At 43.8% G+C, this 18495-nt stretch overlaps 1 protein-coding gene across 8 annotated transcripts in view; it reads left to right on the forward strand.

Annotated features, from left to right (window-relative positions):
* The window catches only part of Pdzd2 (PDZ domain containing 2), a 362844-nt gene that overhangs the window by 291329 nt on the left and 53020 nt on the right, over window positions 1–18495 (forward strand). For all 8 annotated transcript variants that reach the window (XM_070040968.1, XM_070040972.1, XM_070040973.1 and 5 more), the window contains 2 exons: window positions 8582–8678; window positions 15166–15311. In XM_070040968.1, coding sequence (XP_069897069.1) covers window positions 8582–8678; window positions 15166–15311 — 243 coding nt within the window. The remainder of the gene's footprint in view (window positions 1–8581; window positions 8679–15165; window positions 15312–18495) is intronic.

Raw genomic sequence — 18495 nt, forward strand, 5'->3', positions numbered from 1 at the left:
TCCACCTTCCTATCATCCTCCTCCCACACGTACAAAGGAGTGGACGGAAGGACTCAGGGAGCTCCACATGCCCTGGACGTGTATCATAGGTGAGGAACCCTGAGCAGAGGCTCCTGAAATCTTTCCAAGTGAACTAGAAGCAACTTGACTAATCTTAGCTCCAGAGAGAGACATCACTGAATAGTAAACATTCCCACGCCTTCCTCCTAGGACACTATGTCTAACTTTCAAGGCTGTTCACTCTACAATCACCCTTGAAAAGACAAAAAGCCCAGAATAAAACAAGCTGATGCAATGTCTGCAAGCCACACAGAAATGGAAAAGACTCACGGAGAATTATCTCTCAATTGGTTATAGCGGAGAGATTGGGTAAATCAAGCATAGAGAGGTTGACAGTGAAAATCTTCTTGATTTGCATTTTATACCTTGAGACCAATGTAGAGGGCTCATGGTGTACTGCATTTAGTGTAAATTGTGCCTGTGATTCTACGTCCTTCGGAGCAGGAGTTTTCAATGCAAGGCCAGACATTTCTCCTGCTTCTGGGTATAGAATTGCTGCAACAGGAGAAAGGCATCTCCCCTCCCCTCCTGCTCAACTGGGAGAACACCCTGTGCAGATTGGAGAGCCAGATTTGCTGAGTCTGTGCCTGATGGGCCTCTGCCCCTAATGAGCTGGAAGAGACTAATACCTCTGCCACCTGCTCCTTGAGGTGAATTTCCCCCTCAGGTTTTAAGTGTTGTGAGGGTCAAGCAGCATTGCTTTCTGCTACATATTTTTGCCCAGTAATTGGATATGCCTCTCGTGTTTTCTATCCTTCACCTTTGGGGAAAACTCACTTGAATTTCTTTTTCACCTGCTGCATAAATTGGGTTCTTTTCTCTTTTCATAGCCTTGCTTGCTGGAATTTGGCTTTTAAACAATTTCTTGGGTTCCTTTGCTTTCTGACTCAGAGGATTTGGGTTTTTCCCCCTCAGTTATTAATCACCTAGTTTCTTGCAGATAGAGTCTGTCATTGTGAAAGGGATGGAATCAATCAGCCTTTTACTGGTTGTTCAAATGTGTCTTAGCCATCACCACCAGCTCATAGCTAGCCAATTCCACCTAGAAAATAGCTGGTCCACCAACGTCTCTGCCTCTAGGCTCCATGTTTTTCTCTATAAGCTTCCTCTGGTTTATCCTGGTATTTCCTGTGTTTAACTCCTTTCGAGGTCTAATTTGATACATTTCTCTAGCCACCTTCAGAGCAATATTAATAATCGCATCCTTTAAAGTACATGTAGGCTTTTCTCTTCTCTTTCTGGTTTTCCCCACCACTCATCTTGAAGTCTGTCTGTGCCTCCCGAGCACTTTTTAATATAGCTAATCCAGAACCTCTCGCTGTGCTCCATGTGCAGCTTTAAAATCACTCACTTCTCTAGCCAAGACCTGGTGGCTCATGCCTATAATCCTTGCTACTCAAGAGGCTGAGATCTAAGTATCACAATTCAAGAGCCAGACCAGGCAGAAAAGCCTGGTCTTCTACCCAATAATCACTAGAAAAGTGTAAGTGGAGCTGTGGCTCAAAGTGGTAGAATGTTAGGCTTGAGCAAAACAGCTCAGGGACAGTGCCCAGGCCTTGAGTTCAAGGCCCACAACTGACCAAAAAGAAAAAGAAAATCTCTAGCTAGGCCCTGTGGCTCAGGCCTGTAATTTTAGCTACCTGAGAGACTACAAATAGGAGCAATGCAATTGAAGGCCAGCCCAGACAGGAGAGTTGGTAACAGCAGCTCTCAAGCCATAGTTGGGCACAGTGGTGCATGGCTGCCATCCCAAACTCTGTAGAAAGCTGAGATTAAGAGGATCACAGGGGCTGGGAAGGTGGCTCAGTGGTAGAGCGCTTGCCTTGCATGCCTGAGGCCCTGGGTTCGACTCCTAGGCACCACATAAGCAAAAAGAAAAAAACCGGAAGTGGTGCTGTAGCTCAAGTGGTAGAGCGCTAGCCTTGAGCTAAAGAGCTGAGGGACAGAGCCCAGGCCCAGAGTTCAGGCCCCACAACCGGACCAAAAAAAAAAAAAAAAGAGGATCACAGTGCTAGGGTAGACCAGGCAGAAAAGACCACGAGATTCCATCTTCATGGACAGAAATCTAGATATGGTGGTAGACACCTGTGATCCCAGCAAGAACAGGGAGAAAGTTACTCGCAGACTGATGGAGACACTTGACGTAAAATGAGACCCTGTTCTAAAAATAACTATCAAAACACCAGGCTGGAGGTGTGGATCAGCAGTGTCACACCAGCCTAGCAAGCGTAAGGCCCTGCGTTCTAACTCTAATACCACCAAATAAATAGATATGTATGTACATGCATATACATATACATACATGCCACATACAATTACTTCTGCTTTACATAAGGAAAGCTCAGCCTTGGACACCACTGCTCTGTTCATATATTATGGGCACAATGCATGCTGTACACTCTGCCTCTACTTCATGTATTAAGTCAAACAGGTTTCCTTAACTACTGAGTAAAATGCACATGTATTTTTTCTTTCTTACTGCTCTTGTTAGTTGTTATTGGTAGTGGTGCTGAAATTGAATGCACAGGCAATCTACCACTTGCAGCCCTCTTTGTTTTTTTTTTTCTTTAGTTTCCAGGTAGAATCTCAAATTTTTGTCAGGGTCAGTTTCCCTACTTAAGAGAACTGGAATCACAGGGGTATACCAACATGCCTGGTTTTTAATTGGTTGAGATGGTGGTCACATTAACGTTTTGCCCATACTGGCCTCAAACTACTCAAGCTACCACACCAGGCCTTAAAATATTATGTTCCAAATATTAAAATATATACATTCTAGATTCTAAATTATTATCCACATGAGAGTAATCCTGTTTTTGTTTGTTTGTTTTTGCTTGATAATCTAGTCAAGGCAACTGAGAAGCTTCTGTGTGTGTTCCCATTCTCTGTCTCTTAAGGTGAACTTGGGAGGGCAGGAAGTACTAGGGGAGGTGCAGCCCAGCCTGTGTCTTCACTTTGTCCAGTACTTCCCTTTGTCCCAGGAAAGCCATAAATTCCAGAGTCCAGCTCTGTTCTTCCTCCACAATTTGGTCTTCTCTGTGCTTTAACAAAAACTCTCCAGATGACTGGATATGCCAAGGTTTGTCTAGATTATACTACATCTCTAGGAAACACCTTCAGAATCAAACTACCACCAATACTTGTGAATCCATTTTAATTCTCAGCTGCTTCTTATCCCCTGCCCAGCCTTCCCTTCATGTCTACTTCTAGAGGTCCTCTGTGGGCAGCTTCTGAGCCTTGAGAAGTTCTCTGGCAAGTTCATCTGGGGTGTTGTTACACTTTCTCTCATCTTATTTAGAACTCAACATAAATCAGATCTGTCCCCACACATTTGACTGCCTGACTGTTCTCCTGAATGGCTACTCTTCCATTTTCCATTGGATGGGAGGATGTCTACTTTAAAAAAAAATCAATTCCTGGTCTCATTTATGTGGTTTCCCAAAGGAAATATGCCACAATTAATCAGGAACCAATATTATTTCTTTGGGGGGGGGACGGGCAGGAGGGGGGGCATGAGGCTTGAACTCTGGGCCTGGCCGCTGTCCCTCGCTCTTCAGCTCAAGGCTAGGGCTCTACCACTTGAGCCAGCACCACTTCCAGTTTTCTGGTGGTTTATTAGAGATAAGAGTGTCACGGACTTTCCTGCCCAGGCTGGCTTTGAACCGTGATCCTCAGATCTCAGCCTCCCAAGTAGCTAGGATTTCAGGCGTGAGCTACCTGCGCCTGGCTATGATTTCATTCTTAAGGACAGATCCTTATTGCTGATGAGGACATTGAAGCTTAGCAGGGTACCTCCTGTGCTTATGTTGTGAATAATATGGTACCACCAGGATTTGTGCCCTGGATACTTAGCCACTCTGCAAAACCAGAAGCTAAAGCTGCTGCTTTATTGAGAGAGAATTTCACAGGATACAAACACAGAGAAACATGGCAAGGACCAACTTGAACATGGAAATTGGCAACTTGGTTAGATTCTAAGGGTATCCTGCCATTGTTTTATGACACATGAACTAGAAGCTGCTTGTGAATAATAGAACATATCATCTGCTTCACTGGTCTCCCAGGAGAACTTTCTGGAATGTTCATTTTAGAATAACTAGATGGTATTTTCACACAGTTCCATTTGTTCTGTGCATGGGGGGAAAGTGCACACAGCAAAGGGGTTCTCAGAGCATAGCCATTCTCAGACAATAGTGTAAGACTAAAGAAAGGCTCGTTATAACCACAGTTACACTCAGTATGCTGCTCTTTCCTGTTATAATCTGGAACTAATGTGTCCAAGCCACCCACTTCCTGCTTGTTGGCTTGCAAGCCTCCTGACTGCTCAGCAAACCAGTTTGGCTCAAGAGGAAATCGTCGCCTTTACATTCAGAATTCTCTTGCTATGGTTTGAATAAATTCATGTGTGGGAAACTGAATCCCAAATCCAATAGAGTTGGGAGATGAGGCTGTAAAAGGTGATTAGTATTAACTCTGTCCTTGTGGGAATCGATTATGTATTGCAAGAGCAAGCTGGCAAGTTTGGCCTTTTTGTTCTCACACTCTGTCTGGGTTTCTTGCCCTTCCGTCTTCTGCCAGGGAATAATGCAGCAATAGGGCTCCCACCAAAAGCCGGACTTCTCAACCTCCAGAATTGTGAGAGATTAATTGCTTTTATTAATGACCCAGTCTGTGGAAGTCTGTTAGGGCAACATAAAATGGACTAAGATACCTACTTTAGCTCTTTTAGTAGGTTTTGATAGAAGATGTCACTCCCATGTTAATCTCCTCTATGTGCCCTTTTCACTACCTTAAGATAACTCACTAGGTTCATTCTTACTAGTCTAGTTATGAGGTTAAATTATAACCTCGCCCTTTCCTGAGATTTCTTTGCCAGGTGCCATGCCAATGGCTCGTCTTAATCCTAGCTACTTGAGAGGCTGACATCTGAGGATCACAAAGTCAGTGGATCTCCTCTCTCTCTTTCTCTCTCTCTCTCTCTCTCTCTCTCTCTCTCTCACTCTCTCGCTCGCTCTCTCTCTCTCTCTCTCTCTCTCTCTCTCTCTCTCTCTCTCTCTCTCTCTCTCCCCTCCCTCTTCCCTCCCCCCACCTCTCTGTCAGTTATGGGACTATGGGGCTTGAACTCAGGTCTTGGACACTGTCCCTGAGCTCTTTTTGCTCAAAACTAGTACGTTACCACTTTGAGCCATAGCACTACTTCTGGTTTTTCTGGAGGTTAATTGGAGATATTAGACTCACAGACTTTCCTTCCCTGACTGACTTTGAACTGTGATCCTCAGATATCAGCCTCCTAAGTAGCTAGGATTACAGGCGTGAGCCAACAGTGCCTGGCTCTTATCTCCAATTAACTAGCATAAAGCTATAAGTGGAGCTGTGTGTCTCAAGTGGTAAAGCACTAGCTTTGAGAAAAAACTCTTAAGGGGACAGCATTCAGACCCCAGTACTGGAACACATACTAGCATTTTGGGAGGGGAGGGGGCGGGTCTGGTCGTGGGTCCTGAACTCTGGGCCTGGGCGCGGTCCCTCAGCTCTTCAGCTAAAGGTTAATGCTCTACCACTTGAGCCACAGTGCCACTTCCGGCTTTTTTCTTTTTGCTTATGTGGTGCTGAGGAATCGAACCCAGGGCCTCAGGCATGCAAGGCAAGCGCTCTACCACTGAGCCACCTTCCCAGCCCCCATACTAGCATTTTGTAGATCAGAGAAATCAAGTTTCATTTTATTCTTTGGTGCCCTGAGGGATTAATAAGAGCTGTGTTATAAAGACGGGGTAATGAGTACTCCATAAATAGAGACAGGAGGCAAGATCGGAGTTCCTCCCCAGATATGAACATCTCAGACAGACTATGTCTGATGGGATCATCCTTGGCCACTGTGTAATAAACGGCTCATTTAATGGGCACCAGGAGAGGTAATGGCATTCAAGCCAGGGAATACCTTTATCTGAAAGTTGGCAGCCTAGCAGGCCAGGTGGTATGACCAGGTGGTATGACCACCAGGCGCTTTCCTCAGCCTCCGGTAATCGCTGTTTACAGTCTGGAGACAGCTTGTTCTGTAAAGTTTTTCAAGCAAGCAAAGCAGACATCCTGCCTTACTCCTGTTTGCGCGTCCCCAGGTTGGCACCGATATCTGACATGCCTCAAAAACAGCTCGTATTCTCTGGGCTTGCCTTGGTCTCAGGAAAGATATCCCTGGAGAATCTCTAAAACTATCTTCAGGATTCCATTCTTACTTTTCCTTCAACGTGGACATTAAAATCTGAATGCAGTAAAGATACGTTATCATCGTTTCATGTGTCAGAATTTCTTTTCCCAGTTGCGCCTTCCTTAAAGTGACCTGCATTTCCCCCATTCTCAGACCTTTCATCCTTTGCCTTATCTGGAAACATTTGAATTCAAGGAAGAAAAGAGATGCTTCTCAATGGCATGTATGCTATAAATTACCTCATAAGAGAAGAGTTACTAGAGGATCATTTTACTTTCTTATGCATTGTTACGAACTGTATTTGATACACAATGAATAATTTTTTGTCACCTGTTAAAATCAGGTGGGATTTTCTTTTATAACATGATTGCTTGAATTTTCAACAGATGATTACTATCAAAGGATAACTCATGTCTTTTTTAAATGTTTGTATGTTCTATAACATAAGTCTTATCTATTTTAATGTAAGGCTTTTTTCCCTCTGAAATCTTGAAAGAGGAAATACATTGTTTGTTGTGTCTCAAAGTTTGGTACCCCCCACACACATACAAACAAACACTAAAGTTTAACGAACACTTTCCAAACATGTAAGTTTCTGTTTATAATCTAAACATTGTAGTTTTGAGCATGTTTGGCTTTTTCAGGATGAGGACATGAGCCATGGGGCTGTCTCTGGGGTCTGATTCTATAGACACACAGCTTGTGTGTCTATAGATACGACTGCACCTCCACAGAACCTTGACGATGCTCGGTGCTTAATTGCTATTCAGGAGTGCAACACACAGAATACCAGGCTGAATGAAGGCTGTTCAGACCCTTGTCAATTGTTGTTGACAATGTTGTCGTTGACAGATGACATTGACAATGGTGGGCCCATAAGATAATAATGAGGATTGAAAATTCCTGTTGCCTAGTGACATCTTAGTGAAATCAATTACCCATGAGTGTTGATACTGGTATAAATAAACCTGCACCAGCAATCATATACATGCATACACACACACACACACTACAGTTACATACAAGACAGAAGAGCCAATAAATAACGGTGCGACTGGTTTAGATTCTTACTATACTTTTTAATTATTGTTTTAGGCTGTATTCCTTATTTTAAAACATTCACTGCAAAACAGTATGTCCTGAATGCCATGTTCTCTCACATATGCAAAATCTAGACCTTTAAAAAAATGAGTGTGAAGAATATAACATGGGCAAAACCGACAGGTTGAATTGAAACTCCTTCGAATGACTTTTAAAAAATTATTTTTAAATTCTATTTGTTTAAAAAAAAACAGGGACCATCGAGAGGTGGGAACAAGGGGGAAGGAGAGAATTCAGAGAGTGAACATGATTGAAGTACTTTATATGCATATATGAAAATAGAATAAATGAAATTCATTAAAAATCGTTTGCAAAGGGAGAGAGCAGATAAGGAAGCAAGGGAGCAGTGAGTTTGACCAAAGCACATTCTGTGGTTGTATGCAAATATCACAATGAAATCCCTTTTTAAGATTAATATATGCCAATAAGAAAATAATTGATGGCTGGGGGATTACTCAATTGGGAAAGCTCCTGACTCTCACACTCAAGGTCCTGGGTTCAGATCCCAGTACCATCAAAAATTAAACAAAGGGAAAATAAACAATTGAAGGACAGAGATTTGCATTAAGTTTGAATGTTCCCAAAACACAACGTGGTGGTGGCAGCCTCAGATATCTCAAGTTCATCTCCTCTCTGGTTCGATCCCAAGACTTTGCAGGATCACTGGCCTAGACCAGCCAGGGCCTGACTGAATCCCTTATGAAGTTGCACAGTGACAGAATTGCCTCACACTGCACTTCCCAGAACATATTCCAATCATTAAGCAACGCATGCCTGTAGTTATTTGCCACAAAAATCCAAGTTTGGCTGTATTTTAGGAACTGTAGAATTGGGTTTGATTAGTTCATATTTGTTGCATTGTAGCCAAAGCCCTGAGCCACTAGCTGGTAGACCTGGCCTCTAGCTGCGGCTCTGCCATTAACTCCTGAGGGCGAACTCGACAAGGTTCCTCCTATGTCGTGAGAGAGGAAGGAGCCCAGGGGTCCTTTCCAGTTTGGAAGCTTCATGGTCCTGGCTGCGTGGGGGATGTGCTGGGGAGGAGGTGCTGTCCAGGCAGGTTATCTGCAGGGCTGGGCTAGGAGCCTCTGAACCTTTTTCTCCTCACATGACACCTGTGTGGCTGCGCCTCCAGCCTCACTGAGCTAACCTCTTGCAGAGGGTAGCACAAGCATCGGCATGGACCAGCCTCTCACCAGCTCTGTGCCCTCCGCCTTTCAGATACCCGGGATGGAGGAACCCCAGGAAGAATCCAAGGAGAGCTCAGAAAGCCCCAAACAGAACAACAGTAAGGTGAAGCTCAAGAGTCGCCTTTCAGGTAAGTGAAGACATTGACTTGATATGTAAGAGTCCAGACTGCTCTTGAACTTGCCATCCTACTTCAGCCTCCTGAGTGCTGGATTACAGGTATTCCTGCCATCCCAGGCAAGATGAGCCTTTCTTTTCCCTTAAAAATCTCAAAATTGTCTCTCCCTCCATGATGCTTACCTGTGGCATAACAACTCCCTTAAAGACTACCTGCCTAATGAATATTTTTATTGGAACCATAGCAAAGCGCATGTGGCCATCTGTGTAGGTTTAAGCAGAAACTTAAATGCTCTGAATGCTTGGTTCATTTATTATAACAGGGCTTCCGGTGACCCTCTATGGAACAGTCCATCTATCACAATGCATAGCATGCTACTATCCATAAAAACACCCAAATTGGTAGGGTAGGCGGTGACTTGACTGCCAGCCAAAAACATCTCTTTCATTGAGTGTCCAGACTTCTTCTCAGGTAGCGGGCAGTGCATCATCAAATACATCACCAAATGCATCTGATACCAGGATTTGAACTCAGGACCTTGCAACCCCCTGGGTTTGCTCTCAGCTGGATGATCTTGCTCTTAGCTGGTGCCTCACCAGCTTTAGTCACACCTCCAGCCTGGCTTTTCAAACCAAGTGATAAGATGAACTGTTTCCTATTTGCAAGTCACAGAATTAGGCAGAATGAATGATTGAAGATGGATTTGTTACAAAGAGCACTAATGATGACTGAGACAAGTGAGAAGTCATGAAGGTTCTTACCGGCAGACAATCACCAACGCTTCTCCAGCCCCAAGGAACATGCCAGTGGGGGTGTGGGTGTCACGCTGGTATAGAGGTCAGCTGTCTTGTCAGAGCTGATCACCACATTATTAATGGTTCCAAGAGAGACTCACAGAGCTCTGAGGAAATCCAGGACCTTTGGAACGAGTATGGCCACATTCCTTATTTTATGGATGAGAGCAGAGAACTTAAGGAAATCCCAAAGGTCACTCTGTCCGAGCCAGGAAAAAGACTCTCAGGGTTTTTCCCACCTTTCACCTCACAGGGATCTGGGGAACACTTCTCTTCCCTCTCCTGGTACTTCCTAGATTCGGATGAGAACCGATCAGATGTGGTTTGCTCATTCTGTCCATACAGTGAGTCCAGAACCGGCAAGTTCAAGGGAAAGGGAGAATTATACATTTATTCTGCCAGTAAACAAGGGGCGGCTATATACAATGTACTATTGGAACTTTAAGGCTAGCAAATGCACTGGCTGTTCCAGAGTCCTCCCCGCCTCTTGGTGGCTGCAGTCATCAGTGTTCTATGATCGTCACCATCATGGGTTGCATTGCATCCATATTGTTCTTGCCTTTTTCCTGCTCTAGAGGGGAAATGTTTGCAAAGGTTTAGGCCTTTACGAAGGCCTTCTCCAGAAGCTGTGTTTCCAGCACACACAAACACAACCAATAAGCCCCACACAGGTAAGCAGGGCTGAGAGCCTGGCCTGCTTGTGCCCAGAGGACCATAGCAGAAGAAGCAAGAACAACGAAGCTTCTGGGGGGAGGGAGGAGCAATGGTCTAGACTTGGAATAAAAACTAATCTAGATTTGGGGGACAATGAAAAGGGAAGATAATTAGTTTTCAGAAACTCGTGGTATTTTTTTTTTCCTCTTCCACTATTTGCAGAACAATATAATCTGACAGCCAGAATGATTTGATCTAGCAAAGCTTGTCAGAGTACTGGGGGAGAGACACGGGTGGCTCAGGCAAGGTTGGGTAAACCTTCACATGATATTTATGAATGGAGCAGGGGTTGAGGAGCAGGGGAAATGACAAATCCTTTTGACAGCCATCAGGATAGACAGGATTCAGAGAGCAGAGGAAGGGAGAGATAAGACTAGGAATCTAGACTGGAGACGTGTTAAAGAGGCTTAAGGGATTGGGTCTTGATCTGGTGCTGTAGAATGTGTTTGCTCTAAAGACATTTGCATAGGAGGTTTTCATGGAATCAGCTCTTCATTTGTCCACCCTGTAAAACCCGGATGTTGATTTCATAATTTCTTAAAATGAGTCGCTCTGGTACTCGGCATCAGGGTGTTATCTACATACATGTGGGCTCCCTGTTTGTGGCAGCTACCTCCCTGTCAGCTCAGGAGGGATTTTCTTCTAATAAATCCTTTTTCAGATGAGTAAGCACACCGAGAGAGATTAATCTGGTCATGAATTATTAAGTCAGGAATTATTTTTTTTAAGTGTCTGTTAAGAGATTCCAGCCATTTCCACAGGGCTTTGCCCAGCCTGGCTCCAAAACTGACAAGAGCAATGTCATCTGCCATTCCATGCAGTATTTTTCTGATAATCTAACCCAAGTCTTTCTTACTTTCCTTACAGCAGGGTTCTCCTTTAGTTATGATACTTTGGTTTTATCTGTGTTAATCCCTTAGGCGTATGATCTTTTTAAATGCAAATTGTTGTCTTGCTGGCAACAAGACTTCAGATATTTGAAAATCTACTTCCCAAAGTTACTATTAAGCTTTTGAAAAGATAAGCCTGTAATGGCAGAACTGTATTTGCATCACTATTAAAAACACATCCACATATTCTTTTATTTTTTACTTTTTTGGGTCCAGTCATGGGACCTGAACTCTGGGCCTGGGTGCTGTCCCTCAGCTCTTCAGCTCAAGGCTAGTGCTCTACCACTTGAGCCACAACGCCACTTCCGGCTTTTTTCTTTTTGCTTATGTGGTGCTGAGGAATCGAACCCAGGGCCTCAGGAATGCAAGGCAAGCTCTCTACCACTGAGCCACCTTCCCAGCCCCCACATATTCTTTTAAAAAGTACAGCTATCTCATCTTATTCCATGAAACACTTTTAAAAATTTTTCTAGGTAGATTAAAATTCCAGTTATCAAATGAATCATTACACAGATCTATATGTATATCTAGATATTCAAGCAACTTATGCACAATATTCATAGCATATAAAACATCATAGTGGCATTATAGCTATACTCATGTAACTGAGCCGTCATTTAAGAGTAAAATCTTTTAAATTCTTATTTTATTTTTATTTTTTTTTTATTTTTTGGGGGCGGTCTGGTTGTGGGGCCTGAACTCTGGGCCTGGGCGCTGTCCCTCAGCTCTTCAGCTCAAGGCTAGTGCTCTACCACTTGAGCCACAGCACCACTTCCGACTTTTTTATTTTTTCTGCTTATGTGGTGCTGAGGAATGGAACCCAGGGCCTCATGCATGCAAGGCAAGCGCTCTACCACTGAGCCACCTTCCCAGCCCTAAATTCTTACTTTTAAACAGTGTACAGTATAAGGGATTGCTAAAGGTGCCATTAAAAATCATGACTAGAAGCCAGGCACCAGGGGCTCACACCTGTCATTCTAGCTACTCAGGAGGCTGAGATCTTAGGATCAAGGTTCAAAGCCAGCCTGGGCAGGAAAGTAAATGAGACTATTATCTCCAGTAAACCACCAGAAAACCAGAAGTGGTGCTGTGGCTCAAGTGGTAGAGTGCTTGCCTTGAGCTGAAGAGCTGAGGGACAGTGCCCAGGCCCAGAGTTCAAGCCCCATGACCAAAAAAAAAAAAGAAGACTGGGAGTTCAAGATACCAGTTAGCAGTAGAGCACTTTCCCAGCCATCGCCAGGGCCTTGCCTTGGTCCTCAGCACCAAAACAAAGCAAAACTATACTAAAAAGGCTTGCTAAATAGGACACCAAAGTACTAACCACAGAAGTGCAAAGTGGTACCCATGTACAGCTATGTTCCCGCGTGATTGCGTTGCCTGCTTCATGTACCTTCTCTATGGTGTCAGTGCAGAGAGAAAATTCCCTAACAGTGCCTTTTGCAAAATATATCTGGTCATTCAGCCACATGACTGTATTGTACTAGGTTGAAACTGAACATTTTGCTAATCAAAAAACACCATTAAGCCAGGCACCAGAGGCCCCTGCATAGAATCCTAGGGACCAAAGAGGCGGAGATCTGAGAACTGTAGTTCGATGCCAGCCCAAGCAGACAAATCCAAGATACTGTTACAGAACCCCAGAAGTAGAGGTGTGACTCAAGTGGCACAGCATCAGCCTTAAGCAGAAAAATCTAAACAAAAGTGTGAGACCCTGAGCTCAAGCTCCAGTACCAGCATATGCACACACACACACACACACACACACACACACACACACACACACACACACACACACACACACACACACACACACACACACACACACACACACACACACACACACACACACGACAGTAAAAAGGGAAGAAGAGGTGTGGCTCAGTGTTAGAGTGCCTGCCTAGCAAGCACATGGCCCTGAGTTCAAATCCCAGGACCTCCATCACTGAAAAAAGGTAAGGCACAGATATGGAGAAAACACTTACATAGATTTCAGCAAGGCTTAGTAATGGAAGATATCCATTAAAAATAAAAGCCCCCGGGGCTGGGAAGGTGGCTCAGTGGTAGAGCACTTGCCTTATATGCATGAGGCTCTGGGTTCGATTCCTCAGCACCACATAAGCAAAAAGAAAAAAGCCGGAAGTGACGCTGTGGCTCAAGTGGTAGAGTGCTAGCCTTGAGCTGAAGTGCTGAGAGACAGTGCCCAGACCCAGAGTTCAGGCCCCACGACCGGACTCAAAAAATAAAAAAATAAAAATAAAAAATAAAAACCCCAAGCCAGGCACTGGCTCATAGTGTGCTAGCCTCGTGCAAGATAGCTCAGGGACAGCACCCAGGCCCTGAGTTCAAGCCACAGAACCAACAAAAAATTATATATATGAACCAATAATAAAATGACAGAAACCTGAACAAACATGAACAGAATAAGCATTTTGCAAAAGAAAAACAGCCAGTAAATATATGAAAAGTAACCTCACCTCATTAGTCATTGGTAAAATGCAAATTCTCGAAACCAGAATGAGATCTCACGAGCCTACTAGAATGAGGAGAATGTAAAGAAACTAGAACTCATGATGCTAGTGAGCAGCACTACAGAGGTGAGGCGTGGGTAGCAAGTGCCTCCGCTCCGGGTGTCTCCCAACGGAGATGCACCTGCTGCAGACAGATAGAAGAATATTTAATACCATAGATTCTAGGTCAGAGGTCGGCTAATTGCAGCCCAAACACTATATGTGTGTGGCCTACAAGCTAGAAATACTTTCTACATTTTTTTTTGGTGTGGTACTGAGGCTTGAACTCAGAGTCTGATGCTGTCTAAGCAGGTACTCTACCACTTAGCCGTACCTCCAAAACCAGAATTTACATTTTTAGTGAACCGTTAAAAAAAAGAAGGAAAATAGAAAAGAAAAACCATGCATAGGTCTCAAAACCAAAAGCATATACTATATGGCCCTTACTAAAACAAAGTTTGCATGACATTTGTTTTAGATATAAAGCTGCAAACAAGGCAAAATGTCCATCAAGAATAGCACAGATAAACAAATCGCAATATATTTATATAATGGAATATTACACAAGAGGGGCAGAAGCAAATTATTGGCATACAATAATTTGACTGATTCCCACAAATAAATATTAAGAACAAGAAGCCAGACACTCAAAAAAGCGCATATTGTTTATGTTTTGTCAAGGGCAATACTAGAGTCTTACACTTGCTAGACAGGTTGTAGAACACCTGAGTCACAACTCCAATCCTTTTCTGCTTTAGTTATTTTTCTGATACGGTTTTAGATGTTTGCTTTCCAGTATGGTCTTATATGTTTGTGTGGAGCCAGTAGTAGACAACAATTCACCTACCTGCTTCTCACATAGGTGGAATTACAGACAGTCTTGTCAATTTAGATGGAGGGGTCTTGGTAATATTTTGCCTGAATTGGCCTCAAATCATGATCCTCCCATTATCTGTCTCAGTCTGAGATCATTGAGATTATATATAAGACCCAATTTAGCCTATGTTAATCTAGCCTATATTCATTTATATAAACTTCAATAAATAGGCAAAACTGATTTATGATGTCCAAAGTCAACATCATGGAATGAGAGTTGGTGAGGTTCTGATTAATATTGTACTTTTTAATTGGAAAATAGGTTAGGGATATGTTCACCCTGTAAATTTTCATTCACTGGTACACTTAGAATTAGTGCACTTTCTCTTAAGTTGTTTTAATGTACTTGAACAAAAAGTTTCTTTAAAAGTCATTACTCATCTGGTCATGGTCATACCTCCAGGAGTTGGCGGCAGATTTTCAAGTTCATAGCAAACCTGGTTTGTAGACTTTCTCCCCACATCTACATCTAACCTTGAATATAAGCATTGCCTTTCCCCAGTCTCGTCATTTCTTTCTAACTTGACATTCATAATTGCAACAATTCATCACTTCAGACCTTGGTTTGATTATGGCCTATTGGGTCTCTCGGATGCCAGGCCTTCTGAAACTCCCTATTTGGCTATAAATGCCATGTGTTCATGCCTGTGGATGGATGCACTGAAGATTCTTCCCGTTCCTTACCAAGCCATGCTTTTCCCACTCTCTTTATCTCCAGGAGGTGTCCACCGCCTAGAGTCTGTTGAAGAATACAATGAGCTGATGGTACGCAATGGGGACCCTCGAGCCAGGATGCTGGAGGTCTCCCGAGATGGCCGAAAACACTCCCTTCCCCAGCTGCTGGACTCCTCTGGGTCATCTCAGGTCAGTCCTGGGCCTGGGTTCACTCACAGCCACAGTTGCTTGGTTAGGGAGAGAAGAGCAGGCCATACGCCAACCTCCAGGCTCGTTTCATTTATTTGTCCTTTTAAATACCAGGATGAACCTTAGTGTGAAGGACTCCCCATCTGTGTGGACTATGAGCAGTTGAGGCCAGAGAGATAGTAGAGACCAAGAAGACAGTAGAGAGAATTGCTGTCTACCCACACGACTAGAAGGAAGTCAGTTTGAACGAATAGGGAGACAAGAATCTTCTATTGGATCTCAACATCTTGATTCCCTTCCTTCTGTGTGTTTTGGAACTAAGAAATTGCGCTCAACTGCCAGGAGACAGTGGCGTCTTCTAGTCTGTGGTGAACCACCATTGCTTATTTTATGCGAGCATCGTGTGTCAGTGTAACAGCTGTATGGGTGGGTGGGTTGAACACGTGCCTCTGCCATGTCTGGGGTCCTACCTGCTGTACAGTGACAACTCAGACAGCCAAGATCAGCTATGTAGAGAAGAGCTGTTCCCATCAGAGCGCTGACTCCATAACCCTGCACGAGGCTCCTCCTCAGACACACTGTCCTCAACTTTTGCCATCTGGTTTTCAGGCCTATGAGCAAGAGAAGGCTGGTTGAAGTGACACCCACAAGTCCTTGGGGCACTTGGGGGCAGTAGTGTTGTAAAAGAGTTGGCTCAGCCTGTCTTGACTCGGCTTTTTGATATGGTATGAGCATTGCAGATGTATCGATTGAACATCAAGGAAGTTAAAAATATTTTGCCTAAGGCACAATGTAATCTCTGTGAAGAGACGTGTGAGTATGGTTGGTTATAATGCAGGAAAGTATTGGTAGTGTTTCTGGTGCTCTTTACCTGACGGGGGGGGGGGGGGGGGTGGGCGGGGAGAGTACCCTTGTTTCAGAGGCAGGGTGGGGGATAAGGCTGTTTTGTGTTGTCTTCACAATACAATCTCACAGGTAATTGTCTATGGTCTGTTAAAACTCACCCACTGCCAGCAGACAGATGGGTCTGTGAGCCTGTTCAGAGTGACTTCAGTTGAAGTCACAGAGACATGAGGAAGACCAGAAAACCATCAGAGAGCCTCGTTGTCAAGGCTGTTTCAGTTAATATAGAAGATAAGTTTACTGTTGTTTATGCCAGTCAGACTGACCAAGGAAACCTGGTCATATTTAGAGCCCAAGCTTCCAGAAATCAGGAAGCTCATACTAATATAAAAGGTGGCTCAGTGGTAGAGTGCTTGTCTTGCATGCTTGAGGCCCTGGGTTCACTTCCTCAGCACCACATAAGCAAAAAGAAAAAGCCGGAAGTGGCACTGTGGCTCAAGTGGTAGAACGCTATCCTTAAGCTGAAGAGCTGAGGGACAGCGCCAAGGCCCAGAGTTCAGGCCCCACTACTGGACCCCAAAAAAAAAAAAGAAAGAAAAGAAAAAAAGTCTTAGAAACAAGTTCTTTCCCTCTTCAAATTGTTATTTCGCTTATTTTCTGTCCTTTATTTCCCCCATGATTGGCCTTGTTTTTTCTGTTCTCTCTCCCTCCACTAAAAAGTCATGCCTAGATTAGAGTTTTCCAATAAAACTTTCTGCAGGGATTTTTTTTTGAAGGTTTTTTTTGTTTTTTTGTTTTTGTTGGTTGTGGAGCTTGAACCCAGGGCCTGGGTGCTATCCCTGAGCTTCACTCTACCACTTTGAGCCACAGCGCCACGTGTGGTTTGCTGGTGGTTACTTGGAGCCTCGTGAATTTTGGATCATGAGCCTCTGATCTCAGCCTCCTGAGTAGCTAGAATTACAGATGGATGGAAGTATTTTGTGTCTGTATTATCTAAGATGGTTGCCTTAGGTGACTACTTAGCACATAGAACGTGACTAGTGCATTTTAATCTTTAACATTATATTTAAACTCTAGGCAGCCATTGGTGGTGAGCAGTCACTATATTAGACAACACAGCCTGGAATGTACAGGTGAAGCATGCTTCGGCTGCTTTCCACAAGGAGGAGTGAGTAAGGCAGGGTCAAAGCTTAGTGATGAGAGGCGTTCTCTCATGGAGATCAGACTCGAATCTGTGTCTGGTCCTCTCTGCAGTGGTTTCAGTAAAACTGTAGTAACCTTGCCAAGCCTTCAGCATTGATGTTATGAGACCAAGTCTAGGAGGCTCAGATTCCTGGCAGATCTGGTACCACTTCCCAGTGTAATTGCTCTAAACCGCGTGGGATACAAAAATATCATTGGGGGACATTTCTATATTTCACCATAGCAGGCACAAATTTAAGGATAAAATCTATTTTGTGATTTCTCTTTTTGTATATTAAACATGAAATGATTTATTTTTGGCTCATGTTAGAATATCTAAGCCCCTAAGACATTTACTTTTTTTCCTAAGAGTAGCAAAGTACAAGGCTGATGATGTTTAGAATACATAGCCTGATCTGACTGCTGTGGTCCAAAAAGGGAAAGTGTGGCTTAGGGAAAAGATTTTATTTTCCAAATATGAGGGATTAGAGCTGAAATAGCTACCATGTCTCAGCAGGATATTTCATGTGGAATAATAGTTGTCTGGGTCTGTGGTTTGCCATATATAAGAAACAAGGATTACTGAGTTTTTGAATGAGCAAATTTAGTCTAAAATGGTGAGATACTTTCTGACCATGACTGTGAAGTTGGGAAGGGGATGTGGTAGGAGGGTGATGTCTAACTACCATCCAACCACATCTTATCTCATATCTTTGAGGCCTCTTGGTTTCTGGTTCCTGACTCCATTCCAGAAGGATCTGTAGAATATGGAGAAGGAAAGAACAACATGAGTGCTCGAGGTTGCTAAGTAGTTCTTTATGAGGGTGGGGAAGCATGTAGATCTATAACAGCAGAGGGTCTTTCTTCAATATTACTCATGGTGGGGCTGGGAAGGTGGCCCAGTGGTAGAGTGCTTGCCTTGCATGCATGAGGCCCTGGGTTCGATTCCTCAGCACCACATAAGCAAAAAGCCGGAAGTGGCACTGTGGCTCAAGTGGTAGAGCGCTAGCCTTGAGCTGAAGAACTGAGGGACAGCGCCCAGGCCCAGAGTTCAGGCCCCACAACCGGACCCAAAAAAAAAAAAAAAAATATTACTCATGGTAAACTTCCTTTAATTCACTAGACCAGAGATGGAGCAGAGAAATACTGTCATCTCAAC

This window comes from Dipodomys merriami, unplaced genomic scaffold (genome assembly GCF_024711535.1).
Source record: "Dipodomys merriami isolate MVZ:Mamm:240054 unplaced genomic scaffold, mDipMer1.0.p SCAF_30, whole genome shotgun sequence".
Lineage (NCBI taxonomy): Eukaryota > Metazoa > Chordata > Mammalia > Rodentia > Heteromyidae > Dipodomys > Dipodomys merriami.